The sequence below is a fragment of the Alligator mississippiensis genome, chromosome 13 (genome assembly GCF_030867095.1).
Source record: "Alligator mississippiensis isolate rAllMis1 chromosome 13, rAllMis1, whole genome shotgun sequence".
NCBI lineage: Eukaryota > Metazoa > Chordata > Crocodylia > Alligatoridae > Alligator > Alligator mississippiensis.
Window position 1 is genome coordinate 4,961,106 of NC_081836.1, and position 22,818 is coordinate 4,983,923.

The 22,818-nt window shown below is 40.0% G+C and overlaps 1 protein-coding gene across 2 annotated transcripts in view; it reads right to left on the minus strand.

Annotated features, from left to right (window-relative positions):
• Nucleotides 1-22,818, minus strand: part of CAPZB (capping actin protein of muscle Z-line subunit beta) — an 88,620-nt gene that overhangs the window by 35,635 nt on the left and 30,167 nt on the right. For both annotated transcript variants that reach the window (XM_014601978.3, XM_014601975.3), the window contains exon 3: nt 4,979-5,100. In XM_014601978.3, the coding sequence (XP_014457464.1) occupies nt 4,979-5,100 (122 nt within the window). The remainder of the gene's footprint in view (nt 1-4,978; nt 5,101-22,818) is intronic.

Consider the following 22,818-nt stretch of genomic DNA (forward strand, 5'->3'; position numbering starts at 1 on the left):
TGCCCCAGAACATTTCACAAGAGCTGTTTTGGGAGTGCAAAGACAGCATTAGGTGTGAAACCAATGTTCATGTGGTTGCACCCCACAGCAAGAATTCTTCGCCTAAATTGGTAGGTACTTGACTTGAAGCCAGTCTCTAACACCTTGAAACTAGTCATCTGCAACAATTTGTATGCAACTTTAAACTCCAGACCGAACTGGGCTGCTGCTTACTCCACAGATCTAGAGCTGTCCAGCATCCAACTTCAGACCTGAAAGATTATAAATACAGATCTACGATAGAAGCCACATTCCAGTCCTGCCACAAATTAAATGGACAATCTTACTCCATGTGTTATATGCCAACATGAAATAGCAAAAGGAATGGAAAGCCACTTCAAAGCCACTAGCCTTTACTTCCGATTTCTGGACCTCCTCTTCAGAAGCATTAAGGCCTCACTCTTGCAAACAGCTTCATACGGAGCCCCAATAAACCGAAACAGGTTTTGTGCATGTCCAGATTGGAATCAGGGTCTATAATTGCAATCCTCACTAGAGGACAGTCATGGCTGTTATAACTGTTTAACTTTCTCCAGATTAGGGGGACGAGGGGGAGGGGGAAGCACATGAAAACATGCTACAGTTCTGATATTCATTACATCAGGGTAGGAGAAAACAGTATGCACGTCAGCATCTTTTAATATTTAAAGACAGCAGGATAAAAAAAATTAAAATCTGTCATTCAATGTCATTCTGCCATTCCATCCCATTTGCTTCTGAACCAGGTTGAACACTGCAGGTTCCCTGAAGTTGGGGACAATTTCATAGCAAGTATTAGACCTCTTTTGCAGACTGCAGGAATGAAATTTAAGAGAAGCCTATAACTTGGATTTCTTCTGGCTAGTATTTTTCAAACCATTACAGCTGGAGCCAGCAGTCATTTTATCTAAAGAAATTCATAACCCTCCCCAAAATGTTTTTAGTAGAAGAGCACTTAGCCTCCATTTAAGCTTTTAAATGTGTTCTAGTTGAAGAAAGACAGATGGACAAAAGTGCTTAGATTTCAAAAGCAAGGCCTCTGATTTCCCTAAAAGAGAGAATGCTTTTTGTTTCAGCTAACAGGTTTCAAACTGTGCTGTTGGCACCGACTTCCCCATAAGGATTCCATTTAAGAGAATGATCAAACATACTTAGGATGGAAATGTGTGGAGAAAGTCAGTCCTTGAAGTTTTATATCAAAAAAAGCTCTGCCTTCACACTCTGGATTCCCTGGCCCCTTGATATCCCCCAGACACTGTTGTTATTACAGGGGAAGTCACAAGTGCAGGCAGGACTATATGCATGGCAGCTGCTACTAAAAGTAGAAGCAGGCAATTGTGAGGAAGCTAGAAGGAAAAAAAAAAATTACTAGCCTTACCTTTGCAGGGAAGAGACCTTGAAAAGGAACTTTTTGACAAGTCAATATTCTATGTTCATAAAATAAATATTAATTACATCTGAAAAAGGGAACAGATTGCAATAGCACGTGTTGCCCCAAAAGCTGTATTGCATTTCTCTCACTTCCAACTCAACTCCACAATATTTCCTGCTTGAATTAAAAAAAGGTAGAGAACAGGGACAACCTGAATGCCACAACTGCTGTAAGCACCAAGCCAAATCCTGCTGTCCTTATTCAAGCAAAATTCTCTTGGAGGACGAGCTGAAGTATTTAGTCCCAGAGCTGAAATCTTGGTCACAAACGAGGCGCTTACTGCGCATTAGCCGAATAACACTGCACAGTAGCACGGCAGTTAAAAACTGGGCTAACAGCCTAATAACACTGCACAGTAAGCTAATACGCAGTAAGCGTCATGAAAAAAAACCCGTGCCGGCACTACTGAGCAGTAACTAAGTACTGAGCACTCAATTAGAACTCTATTAAGCAAGTACTAAACGAAATGTGCAGTACCCAAGGCACATTCATGAACATGTAGATGCACCCACTGAAATCAATAAGCCTCCCTTGTCTTATTGGAAGAGAATGCTGCCACAGTGGTCAGAAAAACCTACTTCTTGGTTCTCCCCCTTGCAGAAGTCTTGAGAGATTTAATTTCAGGTTAAATGCTTTGAAAACCATAGAAAAAAGCACTAGAAGAACACGTAATAATGAAATGAAGATGGGCAAGTACAAGTAGCAGATTCTCAAACAAAATTAAGACTGAGGCTAGTTCTGGCTGCAGCATTGTATGAGTAGAGACTTTCTAGTGTACTGTATAGTTCTGTGAATCTTGCAAGAGCCTTTGAGATTTCCATTAAAAGTGTAAGTTTCTCCTCGAATTCTGGCCTAACATTAATTAAATTAGACTAACAACTGTTCTCAGAAACCAATCCAAAATTTACAAGAAAAAGAAAGCGTGGAAGTGTCTGAAAATTGGCCATCGACTGTGACCAGCACAGACGACGTTCTAAAATTTGCCCCGTAAAGTTGCAGAGACAATCTATTTTTGAAAGTATAACTGAAAATGTCAACCACTTCAAGAAGGAAGAACCACTTTAATCTTGAACACTAATTTTATTTCAAGGCCTCCACTGTGACCTTGTCTCCTCCCAGAAGCAAAAAGAAACTAACTCTCTTCACTTGGGTCAAATGCTTTTAAAGTTCTCCTCAAACCCATGCTGACCTCAGCCAATTTTCCTGGGACTCTAGTTTTAAAGGAAAGGCTATGCAAACCAATTCAGCCTGGGTCAACTTTAGTATCCAAACCTAATGCATGAACACCTTCGTTTTAGATTCTTTGGGTTTAAGCCAACATCTGTTGGAGCAGTATCCTATAGAAGATTGATGAACACTTCACTGCAAACACTATTTTATTTCCTGGCTCAGACACATCACCACGACAACTCAAGCAAGGATGCTTTCATAAGTTTTGCATCCCACTAAAAACATTTCCCACCATTTTCCTTCAGAATAAAGTGGGCCTCATTATTTTCTCCCATATTAAATCAAAACTAGATGATGAAACTAGATGAGACTAGACAGTCACCTTGCTAGGGTCACCTAGCCCCAGTTGTCTTCCTGCCTAGAGCAGGAGGGCTGGACTTGATGATCTGCAAGGTCCCTTCCAGCCCCTAATGATCTATGAATCTATGAACAATGTGTACCCTCTTAAAAAAAGCAAAACAAGTATTTTATAATCCTATAGAGCTATGAATGGGTAAACTGAGGCAAAGATTAGTTTGGCCAAAATAGGTCAATCTTAAAATCTGGTTGGAGGGGAGGGAAAAATTAAGTCCAAGCCTTCTGCTTCTGCAAGATAATCTGTCTAGTTTTGGAAAATATCAGCCAAAAAAATATAGCAAAGTATTTTCTGAAAGTCCATCTCGGAACAAAGTTCCTGGATCATTCTAAGCGGATGAGTGAAAACCACCGCTGCGTTACTTCTCAAATAGGGCAGGCCCAAAATACTGCAGCAGATCATTTCCAGTTGTCACCACTAAAGAACGTAAGCTCATACCCCAAAGTAGCAGTGGAAGCCAAACATGGAACCCTTATAATCACAACCATAAGGTGAGAGAGAAGGGCTGTGTCTTGTTAGCCTGGGATAAAAAGATCAACTATGGCCGTTACAAATCAGCTGAACATGTTCATTTAAGAGAGGAGCAAAGACTGGGTGATTTCATATTCCTAAAGATTTTTGGAACAATGGTTCTGTGCCTCAATGAAGTCATTGGGAATGTGGCACAGTCATTTGATATTACAAAGAAGCAGTCATTGGAATAAAAGGCAACAAATAGCTTTAAGTGTTGGTTACTGAAACTATTGATAAACAGTAATCGTTCTAATAGCAACTGCAGTACAGAAGTATCAAAAGAGAGGCTGAATCCAGAATGGCAACTCCCACATCAGGAACCTTCATTCTGCCATTCTAATGCAAGAACTGCTTTGGCTCCTTTTGCAATTAAGTCATATTTAAAAAAAAAAAAAAAAGATAGTTTAGACTGCAAATCTTGCCTCTGGATCCTCTACATCCATTGACTGCTGGTGGTGGCACCATCTGCTCGCGATTGATGTTTAAAATAGACATCTTCACACTTGAATACTTCAAGAACAAAAAACGGAAAGAACAATTTTAAGCAACCTAAACAATTACAATGAGTTTCCATAGAAAGCCTGGATCCTGTCTGAACTGGATTTCTGTTGGTATATGCAGACGTGGGTGGATCTCTCAAAAAAAAAATCAGGAGCCTGAGGGGCCCCAAAAGGACACCTTCTGCATTATCTAGAAATATCCCTCCTCCTCCAACTATATAACCTCTCTGTAGTCAACCCACACTGCGCATTAGCCATTTTTAATGTTCTGGGGAAAGGGGAATCCATTTCTAAGTGGCATGCAACTGCTAAAAGCTTAGGCTGGGTCTTTAAGCTTCACTTCTGAGAGAAGAATCGGCTTACCTAGTACGCAGGTTCACCTAGTACTGTAGAAAGAGAAAGTAACGTTCAGCCAAACCAAAACCATGATTAGCATCTGCTGTTCTCCACACTGCAAATTTCTTGCCACAGAGACCGCAATACATTACCAATAGAGATCCTGCCAGATGTCCAACTCTGGTGGACTTGTAACACCAAAGCCATATTGCAGAAAACACTTGACATCAGCCATGCAGCAAAGTCAGTGAAGTGGCTCACATGCTTTGTTAAGGAACTGCAGTCAGAGCAAACTCCACCGATAAAGAAAAAACCTAAATTTTGTGCTAACACATCTAATTCCTACCAGTCAAATTAGTGGAAAGATTGCCAGGCTCTTTGACGCTTCCTTCAATGGTCTTCTAAAGCTGAATATAGAGGCAAGAGATTTTAGAATACAGTTCTGGAAACTTAACCTCATAAGGAAGGTCTACTGGTTTTATTGGCAAAAATCAAAAAACAAGAGGAGGAAAAGGAAATGGCTTTGCTCTTCAGTAGCAATTCACACAGTGAAACTTTCACGATCTCAGCTGTCTCCTCAGGATATGAACTCACCTATATGAATCCCCATCTCTGTTGTAGTCGCACAATAGATAATCCTTTCCCACCACCTTATCTCGAGCGATTTTCAATGGCTGGTCAACAGAAGACAGGAGATCTTCGCAGAGGCTTGGGACCTGCCAGCAAGAGAAGACAGGAAATAACAATATTTAGATTACATGGGGCTGGCTTCTTCGTAACAACAGTTCTGTGATCAATGGGAAGAGACTGGCCAGAACTCAACACCCTGCTCCACTATGTTTGGGAAAAAAGCTTTGAGATTCTTCCATAAAGAAGAGAAAAATATGACACCAACTCCCTCTCAGAAAAAGTTACACACCATTGCAGAACACCAAAACCTTATTCTCCCTCCCTTCCCCAACCCCAATAACTTCACATTTAATAACTTATCAACTGGTGTGGTCCAGTAAATCTAAATATACACATTCTCATGTGAGCTTCTTGCCAACGACGGCCAGTAAGCCAATTGTTGAGGACTGATGAATAAAGGTAAATATTTATAGTGGAGTAGAAACCAGAGAGCTGTTAAGAGAATAAGCTGTCCATACACTAGAATTTATTTTTTGCAGGCTCCTGCTCTGGGTGGAGTTTAGAATACTTTCCAGGCAGCCCGCCAACCGTTACCATACTAGCTAATAAAAGAAAAGAAAATATCAAATATATTTGCTACATAGGTAGCTTTGAATGGATCCATAATCCTAGCTGCCTCCCCATGCTCCACCTGGAGGAAGAGACTCCAATCATTTGTTTCTAACATGGCACAGCAGCACTGATGCAATGCAGGGGAGATGTGTTGATATATTCATCTAAAACTGCTCTTTGCTTGCATATGCCCTGGTCTCTTGCTCTAAAGCCAACTGTGGTTGCTCTATCAGTGTCAGTGTTTCAATGACTGCAGATTTTGTAAGAGACAGAATTATGGCTACACCTGATTTTCCTCCAAATCTAGGCTCCTTCTCCAACCTAAACAGCTTAGAACAGCATTTACCTTGCACAAGCGTGCCGTGTTCCATGCGACAGCTAGCCAATCTGCTTCCTAAAGCCACTGTTAAACTCATGTATCCAATATTTTATTTGGAAAAAAAAATACTACACCTAACGTTTTAAAAAAAAAAAAAAAAAGGACAAAATGCACAAACACTAAACACGCGTAAATGGCAAGCACATAATTATAGCAAATGAGATCTAGATTGCTTAGGCCAGGGCTTTTCAACCTGTGGTCCCACGGAGGTCCACAGACTATGTCTAAGGGGTCCACAAAAAATAACTATGATCAGTCAAAAGTATGTGAGTACCCATGTCCATGCCTCCATTAAAATTTTTTATTATTATTTATTTATTTTAGGAGTCCACAAGTGAGAAGAGGTTGACAACTACTGGCTCAGACCAACTAGATTTTGGCTGAACATTAGCCTTAAATTTAATGTGCAATCCTATAGTGCATTTAGTCACTACCTAAAGTGATAATATACATTTACTGTCAGCCGGCTGTATAAGTTAAAGACACTTTTTTTTCCAAACACAGTACATGTAACAAGGATCTACACAACAGTTAAAACAAGCCTGCACTGGCTGGTCATCTAACATTTAAAGCAGAGAGGGGAAAAGTAGTTACATGCTCCTGCACTAAATTCAAAAAAAGTTTCAAATAAAAAAACCTGCAACATTTGGAAAGCTGAAAGCATCATAAAAATCAGCAGATAAGAAAAAAAGTTACTATTCTTACATTGGTGAAAGAGAAAGTGAAGTTTTAAACCATTGTTGCTGCATTGAAGAAAAACGTTGAAAAACGGTGAGCATCAAAATAGTTTTCACACCCTTCAGAGTAACAGAACAGTAGCGCAATTAAAGTAATATGAGAATGGCTTACTCTAGCAGTCACAGTATATCGGCCATAATATGCAATACTACCTTGGTCTCTATTTGAGAAGTATTTGAATTTTCAAATATCAAAACTTCAGAAGATGACCTGCAAGATGCAGGCAAATGTATTAGTGACAAAGTTCAAAAACTTTTGGCAGATAGATCCAGAGACTAATTTGGACTTTACAGAGGGAAATAAAGGCGTTGAGAACTTGCTCCTCCAAAGATGCCAGGGGGATCCTACAATTATTTTGCTGATTTAAAGAATCTGAGGTTTGACATGGGTACCAATCAAGTTATGTTTTTGCCTCTAGGAACTGCTAGGTCTGTTATTGCCCATTTTCTTTGATATTTGCTATCTAAGCCCTACTGGCTCAAAAGCCATAATAGCAGAGAATGCTTTCTTATCAAATTAAATGGGTTAACAAGATATTAACAATACTGCTCACTGTTGTAAGATACAAAAAACAAGACAAATTGAAAAAGCCCTATGCCAGACAGTTAAGTTGAGCAGGTTATATAGAGAAAGCCAGTGAGTTAATTAAGGATAATTTCAATATATCACCGGGACTTTTATTTTTTGCATTCTGCTGTTTGGTTGGTTTGATTCTAGTTTGCTGGTTTTTTTAATTTCTAGAAATTCAGAGGGACAAAACACAATGAAAACACACCAGACAGTACATACAAATGAATGTTGTGTTATGAAGTTGTCAGGTTCTCAAGGAAGAAGAATGTTTTACAGCACCCACTTCCATAAGCAGAGCTATTACCTAGTCTCAACACTCCTGCACTTAATTACTATGATATGTAAGGGTTAGAGAGAACAGCCATAAGCCTCAGGTACTTCTGAAAGAAAAAAAAAAGGGTCCAAAACTAGTTTAAGAGAAAACACCTGGGAAGTAAAGGGGGGGCAGGCAGGATAAGGCAACAACAACAACAACAACATAGTCCCTAGAATTTTTCTCCTCCTCAAAACTGGAGAAATCCAGTACACCAAGGAGTTGATTACACAGAGATAAAAATCAGAAAGTGTCATGCCACAAGCTAAGTGAACTGATGTGTTTGTGTTCACGAGCCCATCTGGTTCCACTTTGTCTCTTCCTCTTCTCCATTAGCTATGAATTTCTGACTGGCTATTTGCAGAAAGCAACTCGAGATGAACTCTTCAATGGAGACGCACAGAAATTTCAGATGCATGAGCAATAGAATGCAAAATGCCTTCATCTTCCAGAGCTGAGCTCCTTCTGCCTCTTAGAAAAGGCCAGCTAAATAAATTGCGTCTTCTGATCTGCTCTTTGGTCGTTGCCCATTCTGGTGAGATAAAAATCTAGAAACAGCCTGCTCATTCTCCTGCCCATTTAGATGAATAACAGTGATGAAAACATGATTTAGAAAAAAAGCAGCATTTTTTTCCCCCAGATTCCAATTCCAATCTACTTTTGCTCTTATTACTTGTGCTTGGAAACAGTCCCACAACGGAAATTCAGTTGAAGGCCAGCAGAGGTCTCTCTGTACAGTTCAAAATGGAAAAGGATTCTTCCTACAAGTAATAAGCTAAAGCATTTTAAGAAACCCCCAAACTCAAAATGTAAAGGACAGCAGACTGGAGTCCACTCAACTGCAATATTGCTCCTGCACAGTCATCTGGATGCTGCAAGGAAATCCCGTGGAAAAGGACAAAGAGAAAAGTAGTGAACAGTTCTGTGCTCTGAAGGATGTTTTAAACAATCTGGCGCACCACAGCCACAAAGCATGGTCACCGTCCGATCAAGGGTGCAAGTTAAGTTAAAGGGATGCCCAAGGCTCCCAAATAGACAAAGACTCTGGTTGACAAGTCTGTTCCTCCAATTCAGTTTTGCAACAAGGGCAAGCTCATCTATGCAAGAAAAAGAATACTCTTTGGGGATGATCCAAATTGTGGAATGACCTCCCTTAGTTACAAAGGACCATCACAAGCCTCACCCTCTTCTTTAACTGCACGGTACATGCTTGATGTTGCTATTAAGTGGTTAGAGAAAGCAAGGTGTACATGTATAAAATCAGCCTCCACTACATGCACATCTGTCAGAGCACATGTGCATGTACAAACACACACACACACACACACACACACACACACACCCCCCTCCTCCCCAGGAGTTGGTCATGCTGCTTCCTGCACTATTGAAAGACATTCCTACTAAGGTGATGAGCAAAGCACAAACCTAGAGCAAGGGGTGTTGGTTGTAGCCATGTTGGTCTAAGGACATAGGCAGACGAGGTTCTTTGGGTAAATCTAATCTCTTTTATTAGACCAACTATATAGCTCGAAAAATTATTTGCAAGCTTTCAGGTACAAACACCCTTCTTCCTTGAGTGAGATTCACAAAAACCGTCTTTTCATCAAGATATTTCAAAGCAGTTTACACAGTTCAGTATCATTACCTCCATTTTACTGGAGGGGGGCAGGTTTGAAGTAAAGCACCATCATAAACACTTGATTCCTATATTCTTTTGAGACCTTGCAATAATGCTTGCACAACCAAGCTTGTGACAGAAAGGCTCAAATCTTTCAGCGACTAAAATTCTTAACTAATCATTTCCAGTGATATTTGCAGCATACTCATGCTTCAATATGGCAGCACAGTTAGAGTAGACTTCTGAATTACTACAGTATCATCTCAAGTGTCTAAAAGAATTGCAAACATTTTTTCTTCACAGTTTTGCAGGCACTGTTAATCTTCAAGCTCTTAAAAAAATATCAGTTGCAATGATGCACTTGTGTCCATCACTTGGTCTTATAAAGACTTTTGTGGCTTCAGACAACTGGTGCAGCAGTTTTTTCCAGTATAAAAAAAGGAGAGGGGGGAAATAAACACCAATTTAAATTAGTGTGCCGAGAGAACAAATAGTGTTTTTGAGAAAAATTTGAGAAAAATCCACCTAATGTGCTCTAGAAAGATACCACCTTATTCTTCCCTAATTTTTAGCAAGCCATTTAAGTATGGCAGTCACCCAAGAGGATGGTTATTTTATAGCATTTATTACATCAGCTATTCAGCAGCTGCTATGCTTCCTTTCCAAGGCTGGAGTTGCACACACTATCTTTCATATTCCACATAGCAGAGCTGCTTATACTGCAAGGTAGTCTGAACAAGTTGTATGCAACTTTAAATACTTCAGCAACATACTTGTTAGGATATTTGATTCCCAGTGCTTGGCTCTTGTACAGTTCAGACTAGTAGTTCATTTAACGTGATATTAAATGTAAAATGCTACACTGTTCACTTAGCCTGCTTAAAATTATTCATTTGGGGATAAAAATACCAACAAATGCTGCTTTTTTTTTTTTTAATCCCTTCTTCCTTTAAATACAGTCAAGCATGAAGCCAGCCTGACACTTCTGTAAACTGCCAGTACACCTGTAGATTCTGTGCAATTCTGATTTTCACTTAAAGACAGACAAATGCTTCCAGACCTCAAAGTTGCCAAAAAACACTCAATTCACATTTAGAAGGGTAACTGAACCTTTGCTATTCTAAATTTGTAGCGCTCCCAAAACAGCAGTTCTGCAGTACAAAGCCCCTTATCCACCTTCATGGGGCATTTACTGGAAAGCCAAAAGACTAAGCAGCAACTAAGATAGTTTACTACAGATAATGGCACATAGATGAAGAAGCAAAAAAGAGTAAAATCTGTGTGGGTAGAAGCAGTGACTGATGAAAGGAAAAACGGGGGGCGGTTTACAGTGGATGAGTCAATGTTGCAAAAAAAGCTAACGGGGCACTGGGATACAACAACAGGAGTAATGTATACTAAACGTGCACTGATATTTCGGTGCCGTATCAGATCGGCATTGATAAAAGGAAAAAATTAACATAATCAGCTATCGGCTTTTTTTGCCCAGTGTAGCCAATAATGTCACCGCTAAATATAATATGCTTTCTGGCAGGGTCCCAGCCCAGAAAGCATGTTATATTTATGTATTTACTGGGTTTGGGTGCAAGAAAGCTGCGTTCTGTTCTGGCTTTTTAAACAAGCCGGAACAAATGGGTTGCAAGAATATATAAGAGGGTCGCGAACAAACTTTAAAAATGGATCAGACTTTGAAAATGGAGAAAAATGTGGGAAACCGTGGCCTCTGCTTTGCAGGCTGTCAGAGGTCCAGCAGTCTGCAATAAGCTGCTTGAGGGCCCCCATGCCCCGCACACCTAACCCCCTGCCCTATACACTGAGGAGCTGGAGCCTGGGGTAGGTGGAGGGTACAGAGTCAGGTGTGAGGGGCACTGGGTCAGGACCTACCATCGATGTTTACAAATGGGTCCTGGTATAAAAAAGGCTGAGAACCACTGCTTCAAAGGGGATAATCCAACCTTTATCTTTGTGCAAGGATATCCATCTACAGGAGTGGAAGCTCCTTTTATAGACTGAATGGAGTCTAAAACCCCTGACATCTCTCCTGGCCCAGAAGAACACGACTAAAAATGAAAAATTTGGTACCCTATGCATGTCACATCTTAAGATTTCAATATATCCTCACTTCTGCAGATAGGCAGCTAAATAAGCAGTACAGCCACTTTCCATGCTAGCGTATGGAGACCACCCGCAAAAGTAAACAAAAAGCACAAAAGGCAGGTCTCCAGGCCCCAAATTCAGCTGTTCAAACCAAGACTGAATGAACGGCTATTCAGAAGCATGTACCGTGGAATGGGAGCAGGATCTCTACCCCCCCGCCCCACAAGGGGCTATACAATGCATAAGTAGTACAAAAGACAAGACAAGCTGAATGAAAACGAGAGCTGCATATTATAGTACATGTTGGTTGAACAAGGATTCTGTTGTCTTGCATAACAGTATTCTTCACCAGAGTTAGTGAGCCAGGTATTTGGACAAAGTTTTAATTAAGTTAACCATTTTTGGTATCAGGAGTACAACTGATCACTTGTGTCAAAGCAGAAATTGTATACCTTCTATAGAGCCAACTTCATCATTGTTCCTTCCTGATGCACAGCTTGACCAACAAGATAAATGGCATAATCAAGCACTAAAGGGGGGTCAAGAGCAGCTTTTCTATCTAGATACGATCTAAACAAGTTTTTTCCTAAGGAAGTTACATATTGCTGGGAATACAAAGTGAACAGACAAACTCTTCTACACAGTGTCTATATGTTCTAGTATGCAGTCCAATTCATCCGGACATCCTTTAGTGGAACTGTTGCAAATTTTTCCCCTTTTGTATTAACACTACTTGTAACACCGTAACTCTTCATCCAAAATATCCGATTTAAAAAATTGGATTGAATCAAGACTACAAAAGCCTTGATTGGTGGTTTTGCCACTGCATTATTCATACTGTTAAAACAGAAAAGTTAATAATGTGGATTTAATTTGCATAGACTATCACGTCTGCCATCTTTATCCAAGACTAGATTAAAATATACACCAACCTTACTAATATCTTCATTTTGGAAAATGTGCAAAAATTGGGGTATGTGAAGAGTCAGACGAATTCTGCCCAGGATACATGGCTGGAAAAAGAAGGTTCATCAAGATGCCCTTCAGTCTAGCTCGACTGAGCTTCAAAGAACCGGTACATTATGCACTCGGATCCATCTGACCTCTGAAACAGACTCTACAACATGCAAGTATGTGCAGAGATGTGCAATGTAAACTGCTTTTAAAACAAACACACACCACACATCTGCAAGCGATAAACAGAACATTAATTGCCATTAAAGTCTTAAAGGGTTCCTGTTTTTATCTGAATTCTTATAAGACTTATGTCACTGTATGGAAGCAAAAAGTTGGTCAACATGAATCAGTAAAACTGCTCGAATGCAAGGAACAGTCCAGGAAAGTTATCCGGCACTTTCATAGAAGTGATCATTTTGGCAGGCCACTCCACTTCAGACTGGATTCCTTCCATTTTGGGCCAGCATTTAATAAAGTTTCATTCTAATTCTACCGAGTCATTCTTCAGCCTTAGAATTCCCCGTTTCAGCAGAACATAGATGTAGCCCAACAGATACAGAAACTCAGCAAAACCTGGCTCCACTCACCTTGTGCCTACAACCACTACATGCACCCCTCTGCAAATCCATACACACTGCTAAACTTATGTGATCCCTCAGATGCTCATAATATGAACTAATGTAGAATCTGTAAAAAGTTAATCATTTTAAGTGGATTTACCAGAGGTAAGTGGTAATTTGGAAAAGCCCCCACTATTACGGGAGGAGGGTTAAGTTGCCCAGCAGTACAGCAATATTAGTAAATGAAATTAAATTGAACTGACTGCAGCGGAAAGATGTTGGACTGATATTTCTAAAGACCCAATTCTGTATAGACAAATATTTAGAAATAAATCAGTTCAGAGGTAGTGACATTGCTCAGTAAACTGCATAGCAGTAAAGTATCAACTCTTGAGCTTCAGACCACATCAGAAGTCTAAGGTATGTATGAAGAGTAACAGATATAATCCTCAGTACTCCTTAACTTGCAACCTCGTGATGAAAGCATGAACTCATGCACCATTTAGTTCACTGGAAAAAAAAAAAAAGTTTGGCATCTGACAGGCAAAACCCACCTACCCTAGATTTTCACCAGTGATCTAGAAATAAAGTCTAACATTTAATTGGTTGTATTAAGAGTCCAGCTGGTGTTGCAAGTAACTAGTGGCAACTAAGGAAGACTGAAAAAAGTTCTGTATTTACATTGCTTTGCTTTTATGCATCTACTGCCCAAGTACTCCAGGTTCCAGAAAAGGACCAAATGCAGGTATTTAACTAAAAAGATGTTGGCTTTAAGCCTAAAGTTCCATTAAAGGCATTTGAACGTTCGTTTCAAAAGGTTTTCAGGTCTCAACCCTACAGTACTAAGAACCTGGAGGAGGGGAAAAAAATGTCACAAGCATTAAAAACCTGAGAGTATACTGTAGTGAAGAAAATTAGATTCAACTTCCTCACTTTGATAAATGAAAGATTAGCAAACAGGTTTACTTATACCATGATTTAAACCAAGTGTCCCTTTAACTATTTACATATATTAATGGAGGTTTTAAGTTACCAACAAGGTATCCGGAGCTAATCTTTGCTAGCTAGATGAGTTTCCATTTACAGCCACTGGTTGAATGGAAAACTAGCTCTCACTGACAAGGGCTTTATTCACTACGCCAGAGTCCCTTATTTTAGCAAACAGCATTATTCAAAACCTGAACAAGTACCTTAAAATACTGAGCTTGGGCTATCAAGACTGTCACGAGTTAATAGTTTCTAAATCAGCGTCAAGTTAATTAAGACAGCACTTCTGAGCCCAATATGCAGTAAGCAATGCAGTTCTGCTTTTCAAAAGGTTCATCAGGTCACACAAAACATTTAACATAGTCCATCCTCTCCAGGCTTTTAGAAACCATTCTGTATTCACTTGCTCTGTCTTCTCGCCATTTTGGAGTTGGTTCATGTTAGTCCTCAGGCCTCCGTTTCTAGACTAGGAGTGAATAGTCCTCAAATTCTCACAGTGCAGGAAGTAAGGTTCCTCAATAAGTGAATTCTTCATGGTTTTATACCTTTAAACTACAGTTTCCAGACTTTCTGGGCCAATAAACCACTGTCCAAGTTTTTCACACCACCACCAAACTCTGCATGGAAATGCACAGGAACCATGTGTGATCTGCAGACAACTTATCAGGGCATCACAAACCATCAGTGGTATCTACATCTTGGGAACTACATCTTTTGGGAACTATCTGAGCACAGCAAAAGCTCAAGCAACTAGGATGCAGCACTTTATCTGCTATGCCATGTGCTGTTCAGATATTTGCAAATGTCAACAGCACAAATGCACGGACCAGGAGGCACTGTTTTAAAAACAAAAATCTGATTTAATGAAGCAGGCTCCTCATACAAACACCTCTGCATTTTCCTCATATGAAAACCGCGAACAGTAAAGATTACCTATATTCCCAAATCTTTAAAGACGAACCCTAGGGAAAGATCCAATTAGGTTACTGCTATGCTACAGTTTGACTAATTAATTGCTTGATGCTCTCTATTGGAGACATATTGGCAGGTCCAGGTTAATGCACAATGGAACGAAGTATTTGCTTCTCTCTCTCTCTGCATTTGTTCTTTGGTCATCATTAGTACTTGCAATTTGTTTTCCTTTTAGCCTTTTATATCTGTAGACAAAACGTAACCCCTCACTTTTCTGCTGTAATAGGAATAAGACCTTTACAAATTAGCATTCTGTTTCTGAGCATCTTTCCAAACACAGCATCAAAATACTTAATACAAAATACAAAGTACCTGTCACAGAGGCAAAATACTTTCAAGTCTGACAATAAAAAGGCACAGGCATTAAACTGATCAGGGCTCAAAAGGGCCTAAAACACCTCAAAAAAGGTACATATGCCACTGAAAGAAAAGTTCTATGGCGGGAACCTAAGGACTGTCAGGAGTCCATCCAGGTAGGAGGCACTCGCATTATTTCAACCTTATCTGTTTCATAAGTAACCTGTAGCACAAACTCCTAGACTACTGGACAAAGAGTTTGGGGGATACTTAACTGAAATGCTGACTGCTTTGAAGTCCTCCCTGGCTAAGTGATGCTGAGAAGAAAGTAATAATCTGACAGGACACACTGAAGTTTGTCAAAACTCAAGTTATTAAAGAATGGCATTTTAATGGCTAGCGAAAAGTTTTCTGCAGAATTATTAAACAGCTGAATGACCTTCCCCCCACCCCCACTTTTTTGGAGAAAGGCAGCCTTCCAAGAAAGTCATCCTGGTAAAACATATGGCTGGTGTACAACATGTGTGTGGGGGGTTTTGCACCAACAGTTATGCCAATGAGTGCCCTTGTGGGAAGAGTTATATTGGTATACAAGTACCTCAACTGCATGGTTTATTCAGGTTCAGGAAGTGAAGTAAGCTATACTGATGTAACTGCACCCACATTAGATAACACGCACCACATTAGTTACATACCAGCATAGTTGAAAACAGGAACACTTTCTAGTTCAGGACTCAGAACCATTAAGCCACTGCAAGCAAAGCAATTCTGAAGCATGCCACTATTAGATCCCTTTCCATCACGCTGTGTACTTTTGGCGAAAAGACATTTTAATACTGAAGTTTCCCAGGGATAGAGACCCATAAAGTTGCTATTAAAAATACCAAACTAAACACTGCAGTTAAAATATTTATCACAGTCCAGGTGTCAAAGCTCAGCCTTTCTGAATACAGCAGAAGCTTCTGCTTAAAAAGAAAAAGCCAAGTACACTAAGCAAGTCATGGGTGAGGGGGCGGCAGGGGAGAGGGATTGTAATTCAAAGCAAATGTGGAGCTAAAATTCTATTTGCCCCAGAACAGGGGTGCTCAATCCCCAGCACCTTGTCATCTGGTCTGCGGGGCTCCCTCGGGGTCCAGAAGTTTGACAGTGGCAGGAGCAGTATCACTCCGCTAGGCCCTAGGCACTGGATCAGGCGCCCTAGGGTCTAATCGTGGCGCACAGGGGCAGGAGAGTATGGCATGGGGCCTTTCTGCGCAGGGCTCAATCCAATCTGTGGACCAGCCCCATACCGCTCATCTGACCCATGGGGCTAAAAGCTTGAGCACCACTGCCCTGGAGCCATTAAAATATTATATATAGATATATAAAATCCATCCATCCATCCAGCTTAATATGCAGCATTATGGCCATGCTACTTTATCAAATTCTTACTCATTTGATAGCGGTCCCAAGTTTTACAAAAACAAAAAAAAAAAAACAACACACACCTACTTGTGTGTGATCTATAATATTAAAAAACACTAATGCTGCAGGCTATAGGCCTCTCCATGTATAGTACTGTTTAAGTTCTAAATACAAAAACAGAAGTGCCTATCCTTGCCAAGCAAATTCTTCCTGAAATTAGAAAAAGTCCAAGCTGGAGAAAGACTTTAAAAATTGAATAAATGTCAGGTTTTGACTAATCACCAACTTTCCCGGACACTGCCTGAATGCACTGTACTGACACACTTGTGTTTTCAGTCTATCAGGAGAGTTGCAGAGTGGCAAACCTCTGGGAGAGAACAAAGACAACACTGATTTGTAGCTGGAGAGCCATGAATGCTGCTTAGAGGCCCCGTTAATTACAGAATTGCTTGCAACAACCGTGAAGCAGTCTAGTTTCCCTTCATTTCAGAAATGAGTGCATACCTAAATGGGTACTATAATCAAGCAAGATTCCAGGGATAGTTAAGAAAAAAAGAAATACCAAATCAAACCATCGGGAAAGATCCATTTACTCTCCCCAGCAACCTTTGAAGAATCAGTAGAACCAAAGGACACCATGGCTCAGTGTTTTCAGTGAAGTCAAAACACTTTTAACCATTGAATATTGGCACCATTACCGCCTACCAAAATGCTGACCAAGACTGATTTACAGCAAACAAGATGGATGGAAGACAAGCAGCAATGGCACACCAATACTTCCCTTTAAAGGTAGAAAAGGGAAATCCCCAAAGAACCGCTACTGCTATATCAGAAGTGGTCATAGGTAATACCCGACACTATCACACATTCAATCTAATAAGCTTATCTGTTAAGCAAGCAAGACCATCTGTTCAAATATACCCTACATCCCCATCTGCTCAAAAGGTGTTCCAGGCATCTTTCTCATGCATTAAAAGGCAAAGCAAAGGCTGTTACTAATTTTAAAAACCTTCCGCACTAAAGTTGAGCTTGTACCTGTCTTTGTTTGATGTATACAGCTCTGAAATTTAAAGTCTGCTTGTTTTCTATTGAAATATTAGCAATATCAACTCCAGTCTAGTACAGTTTTGCAAACTGACCTAACAGACTCCAAGCGCTTTTTTGCCTCCTATGGTGTGAAAGAACATAAGGCATTTAAAAAAAAAAAAAAAGTGTTTTCTTTAAGGAGAGCCACTGAAGTGACAGGTTTTGTTGTGGTGGTTGTTTTTTTTTAATTAAATAAAATGAAAAACAATAACTAAAACGTAATACTTCTCTTGAGCCTCATCTTTTTGGGGAAAATGTACTGGAACAGTTACGCTGCGTTTCCTCCCTCAAGGTAGTAACTTTGCAAGTATAATTATACTGGTATAGCTCTGCTGGGAAGTTTCTCTATATAGAAATATCTCCAGCAGCTTAACTTTGGCTCATCTGGTATTTGAACATTCTTCTATGTCAGCAAAGTCCTGCCTTTAGTAAATGAAACATTTGTAAAAAGCAGAGCAAAAGGACTCAAGTGCCATATTTTTACTGCAGATAACCTAGAAAGGCACCTCACCTTGAAAAATGAATGAAGAACATCCCAGTTATAAAGCAAAAGCGTCTTCCCTTAGACGATCCACTTCATTACCACTATAACTTTTTCTTTTATTTTTAAACAAAAGAAGCACTATTCTTTCCTTTACCCCCATACCAAATCCCATTTTCCCTCTTAGCCTACATGTCTGAGTTTACCTGCTTGGGTTTTTAAACTAACATCCAGATCAAGGATTCAACAGGAATATCTTTTCCTGACAAAGGATTTACACCTGACAGGATTCGTAAGAACGAGTATTATCTTTCACTATACCTTACTGAGAGAACAATCCTTCTATCTAGGCAGCCATCCCATGAAAGGAAGCAAGGCTATATAGTAACAGTGCCCAGTGAGAAATCCAGGTCACGCTGATTTCTGATCTCATTTAGGGGCCTAAAACAGTGTTTTTCCCAATTCTGGTATGCACACCTTCAGGGTCATGCAGTGAGCTTCGGGATGAGGAACGGAAGAGCAAAATTAAACAACTTCTACAACATCTCGGGGTGTTGGAGAGATGACTGTGGCAAAAGTACAGCAATTAAAACCACTTGATTCCATAACATGGAATCAGAGGTATGCAGCAAAGAACATATGCAAGATGTGACACCCCCCCCCCAAATAAAAAGTTAGCACTGAAGTTGTTATTGGCTTTAGAGGAGCTCAAGGGCCTCAGTTAAAAGTAATCCTTGTCCCAAGCGAAGCAGGTAGTTATATGAACACTCTCTCTAAAATTTCAGCTTTAAAGTCTAAGGTTATGATAGGGCCTCAAAAGCATCTTCTCCCCCCCCAAAGTGCAGGTGAAGTAACCAGGCATTAACGTTACATGTTGGAATCGCTTAGACAAAGTCAGGGCCTATTTAAGTTTGAAAGATCTTATAAAAATGAACAGGAAGGCTTTGATACAATTTAGCTTAAGTAGCAGCCCACATTTCCTTCCTCATGGAAAGGGTTTAGATCAAGTCTGTACTGAGGAGTGGACTATGCTAACACTTCCCTGAAGAGTGTGCAGAAACAGTGAAGCCCTATTTTACAATTTCTAGCCTTCTGCTTGAAAATAAGCAAGTGTGACTTCAGACAGTGTTATTCTGAACCTAACAAACTAAGCCACAAGTATTATTTCAGAATAAATTATTTATTCCTTTGTTTCAAATGGGCATCAAATGAGGCTTTTAAGTCATATCTTAAGCTTTTTTTCTGAGCATTTTAATATATCCTTCCAACTGCTCTGAAATTGTGTACCAAGCCCAAGCAAGAATCCCCAACTTCCTCCCCTATCCCACCCAAGTCAAGCCTTAAGTCAAAAGTGACACTGTACTACTGTTATGTCCAAATGTTCGATTCCACTCTTGCGGGAGGTCTACCTACTAAGTCAGTGCGTGTATAGGTGTGTAAATGAAGGCTACCATAAATGATTGTTTGAGAGACAATAAGCACATATAAAAGTTATCAACAGGACAGAGTATGCAATAATACATATGTACCAGGCAGCATTAAAAACACTGCAGTAACATTTTCAATTGTCCCACTTGGTCTGCTTTAACAACAATTCAGTTTATATGCACTATGGATCACCTGATAAAGGCACCTCTTACAAAACAGCCAGTGTGCTCCCTGCACTTTGCTATCAGATGCATTTTCTAAGACCTCAGGTACACCATCTTTCTGCTTACTCTTCCCTGAAAACTATTACAATTCATACCAATTATCCTTAAAAGGGACTTCCGACACTAACCTTTTAAAATCCTACTGAAAACTAGGTGATCTTGTGCATTCTGACAACCTGCAAATAGTCTATTTACAAATAATTACTAATTACAATCCAAGCAGAGCACTCCATGCTAAGGCACATTACCAACATCATTCATAGCTTCTTTCAGGCAGGATTTCTGGAGTCCCATGATTGACAAGGTCTCTAATGAACTCTAATTGCTGGCTCTGCTGTCCAACAGATGTGGCAAAAGGTCAAACCACAAGCTATTTTGCTAACAAAGGAAAAGCATTTCATCTGATGAGGGCCGGTGACCTAAAAAAAGTTCTACTCTTCTACCTTCCCCTTTATTTCATGTTCAAGTTTGGACCCTTTTCCCCAGTCAACTCACTCGAGGGCAGTAATGTCTTTTGGAGATGCTCTGCATGCCCCAATTGCCAAAGAGATGTTCCTGAGCTGCTGAATAAGAAATAACATTATCTTGACAGTGACAGACTTAAAAATTAAATAATTTTGTACCATGGTACCTTCCAACAGATCAACTACATGTAAGGCATAAATTGGTAAGTGCCTTACCATGCTGTATAGTTACTGAAGCTACAGTATGTACAAGTCAGACCTAGATCATCTCCTTCTCCTGCTTGTTCTTGCAGCAGAGTGTTTTAAACACTGGCCTGTAGAACATGCGATGGCCACATGATATAGGGTTATGGGAAGGATCTTAAAACCCCAAACCAAAAACCATCTGCAGCCAAAAGAACACAAGTCACTTCAGTGTTTTCAAAAATTCTTAAGTTCCAGAAGAAAAAAAAAGCAGCTGTACTGCAAAGATATTAAAAAAAAAAAAAAAAAGCAGCAACAGTTAAAATACAAAAAGGAATAAACTGCTTTGTGTTTGTGCTCTTTCAAGTTTGCTTCCACTCTGACTGTCCTGGAAAAAAACATTCTTCATGTAAACAGGCACAGAAAGCCAATGGCACAAAGTGACTGATCTGCAAATTCAAGTCATTGGGAAAATGCCTTTATATCATTAGTTTACCTGGATTTTATAAAGCTCCTGGAGATGCATAATGGATTCTGATCTGTTGTTTTAAAACCTCTGGTTCCTCAAGATTACAGTGAAAAAAAAAAGATCACAAACTGGAACTCTAAAGGTTCAAACCAAAGCAAAAAGAAAACAAGCCCACAAAACGCAATCTTGTGATTTTTAAACCAGTACCATAATTCCAGGGATTCTGACTCATGGTTTTTTTGAGCAATTAGGATTTGTCATGCCAAGATGTGCTGCTCTCCAGAAGCAAGATGTGAGCACATCATGGGAATACAAGTGAACAAGAGTCATGTAAACATACGCAAACAATCAAGTTAAGCACAGGCCTCTGGCTTCTGGACAGTGGTCAGCGGGATGCACCTTTCTGCAGAGGCCTCCTCTTAGTACTAAAGAAGAGATGCTCAGCTGATTTTTAGCAAGAGTTTTGTCCTTACAGCAAGGATGAGGCTAAGGCTAGCGTATGAATCCCTAATATTGATTTCAGCTTGAACCGCGCTTGTTAAATAGGTCTGGTTCACGTTATACTTTCAACATGAAAGAAGCCTAGTGAGAGTGTTGTTAATGAAACGCATGTCAAGCACTAATGAGCACCGTCCAAAAGTAATTTAAACATTTGGAAGTAACTGGCAATTTTCTATGCCATTAAGAACTCAGCAATTACTTAGAGTCAGACTTACCATTAGCTCTCCCAAAAAACTCACGGTACTGACTAGTCCTTAACCTGACTCAAGTTTTAATACCCGTTCATTCCTCAAGCATTCATAGGAACGTAGGATCCGCCAAACCAGATCAGACCTTTTGTCCAAATCAGTCTGCATCCTGCCTCCAGCAGTGGCCACAAGGCTATGACTCAAACTTCTAGCAATGCAGATCCAACCACTTATAAAATGCTTCACATATGGGCAAAGTCGGAAAGAATTCCTTCCCAACTCCTGCGGTGAATAATGTCTATCGTGATGCACGTGATTTGATTACCTGGTCCTTCACTTACGTAGCTAAAAGCATTAGTAAATTTAACCAGCCTTTTTTAATAGAAGGTCAACCACAGTAGTTGAGTGATTTCACATGGCTGAAATGCACAGGTTTAAACCTAGAGCAAAGGAACAGCTCCCTACTATATTCTTCAACTTACTAGTTTAGAGCGACTCTGTCACTGCAAAATTAAAACAAGACCAACTAAAATCATTTAAAGTTAGGAAGGTTATACTGAGAACTAGGCAAGTGTCCTTTGGATTCCTCCTTTCTAGCACTTAAGTCATACTGCCTGGTCTTTGTAGTTTCTCATCACATAAGCTATAAAACATGCCATGTTAGTTATCCAACCCCCCCAACCTCCCCCCCACCCCCCCAAAAAAAAAACCCAACCCAAAAAGGTTAACAAGGCTGCTACATCTTTAATAAACACCTAGAGATAAAACCAGTATCTGATATCAATGCGACTTGGTAGTTAATTATCATACCTGACCATTGGAGGTCTTTTAGTTCCACTGGAATTTCACCAGCTTAGAAAAGCAAGATTTTCTTGGCGATACCTTTTATTGGATCAACTACATAGTTGGAAGAGATGTTAGACAACATTTGGGCACAAAGTGCCATTTGTCAAATATGCCATCTGCTAAGATATCACCCAAAAGAATCAGTTTGCCAACAGCCTAGCTGGAGCTGAGCAGGTGAACATACCTTTCAAAGCAGCAGACTCTTAACATCAACACCCTCCCAACAAAGCTATAACCTAGGAGCCAACATTTCACTCTCCCTTTTCTAAGAATCCATACCCTATCCATATCTTAGCAGTACTACTCACATTTACCAAATTAATCCTTTCTGCCATTCACTCTAACAGGCCCTAAACTCTCAGTTTATAGCCAAGAGGCAAAACTTGCAGCCTCCAAGCAAAGTATCCATTCAAACCCTATTTCTACGCTT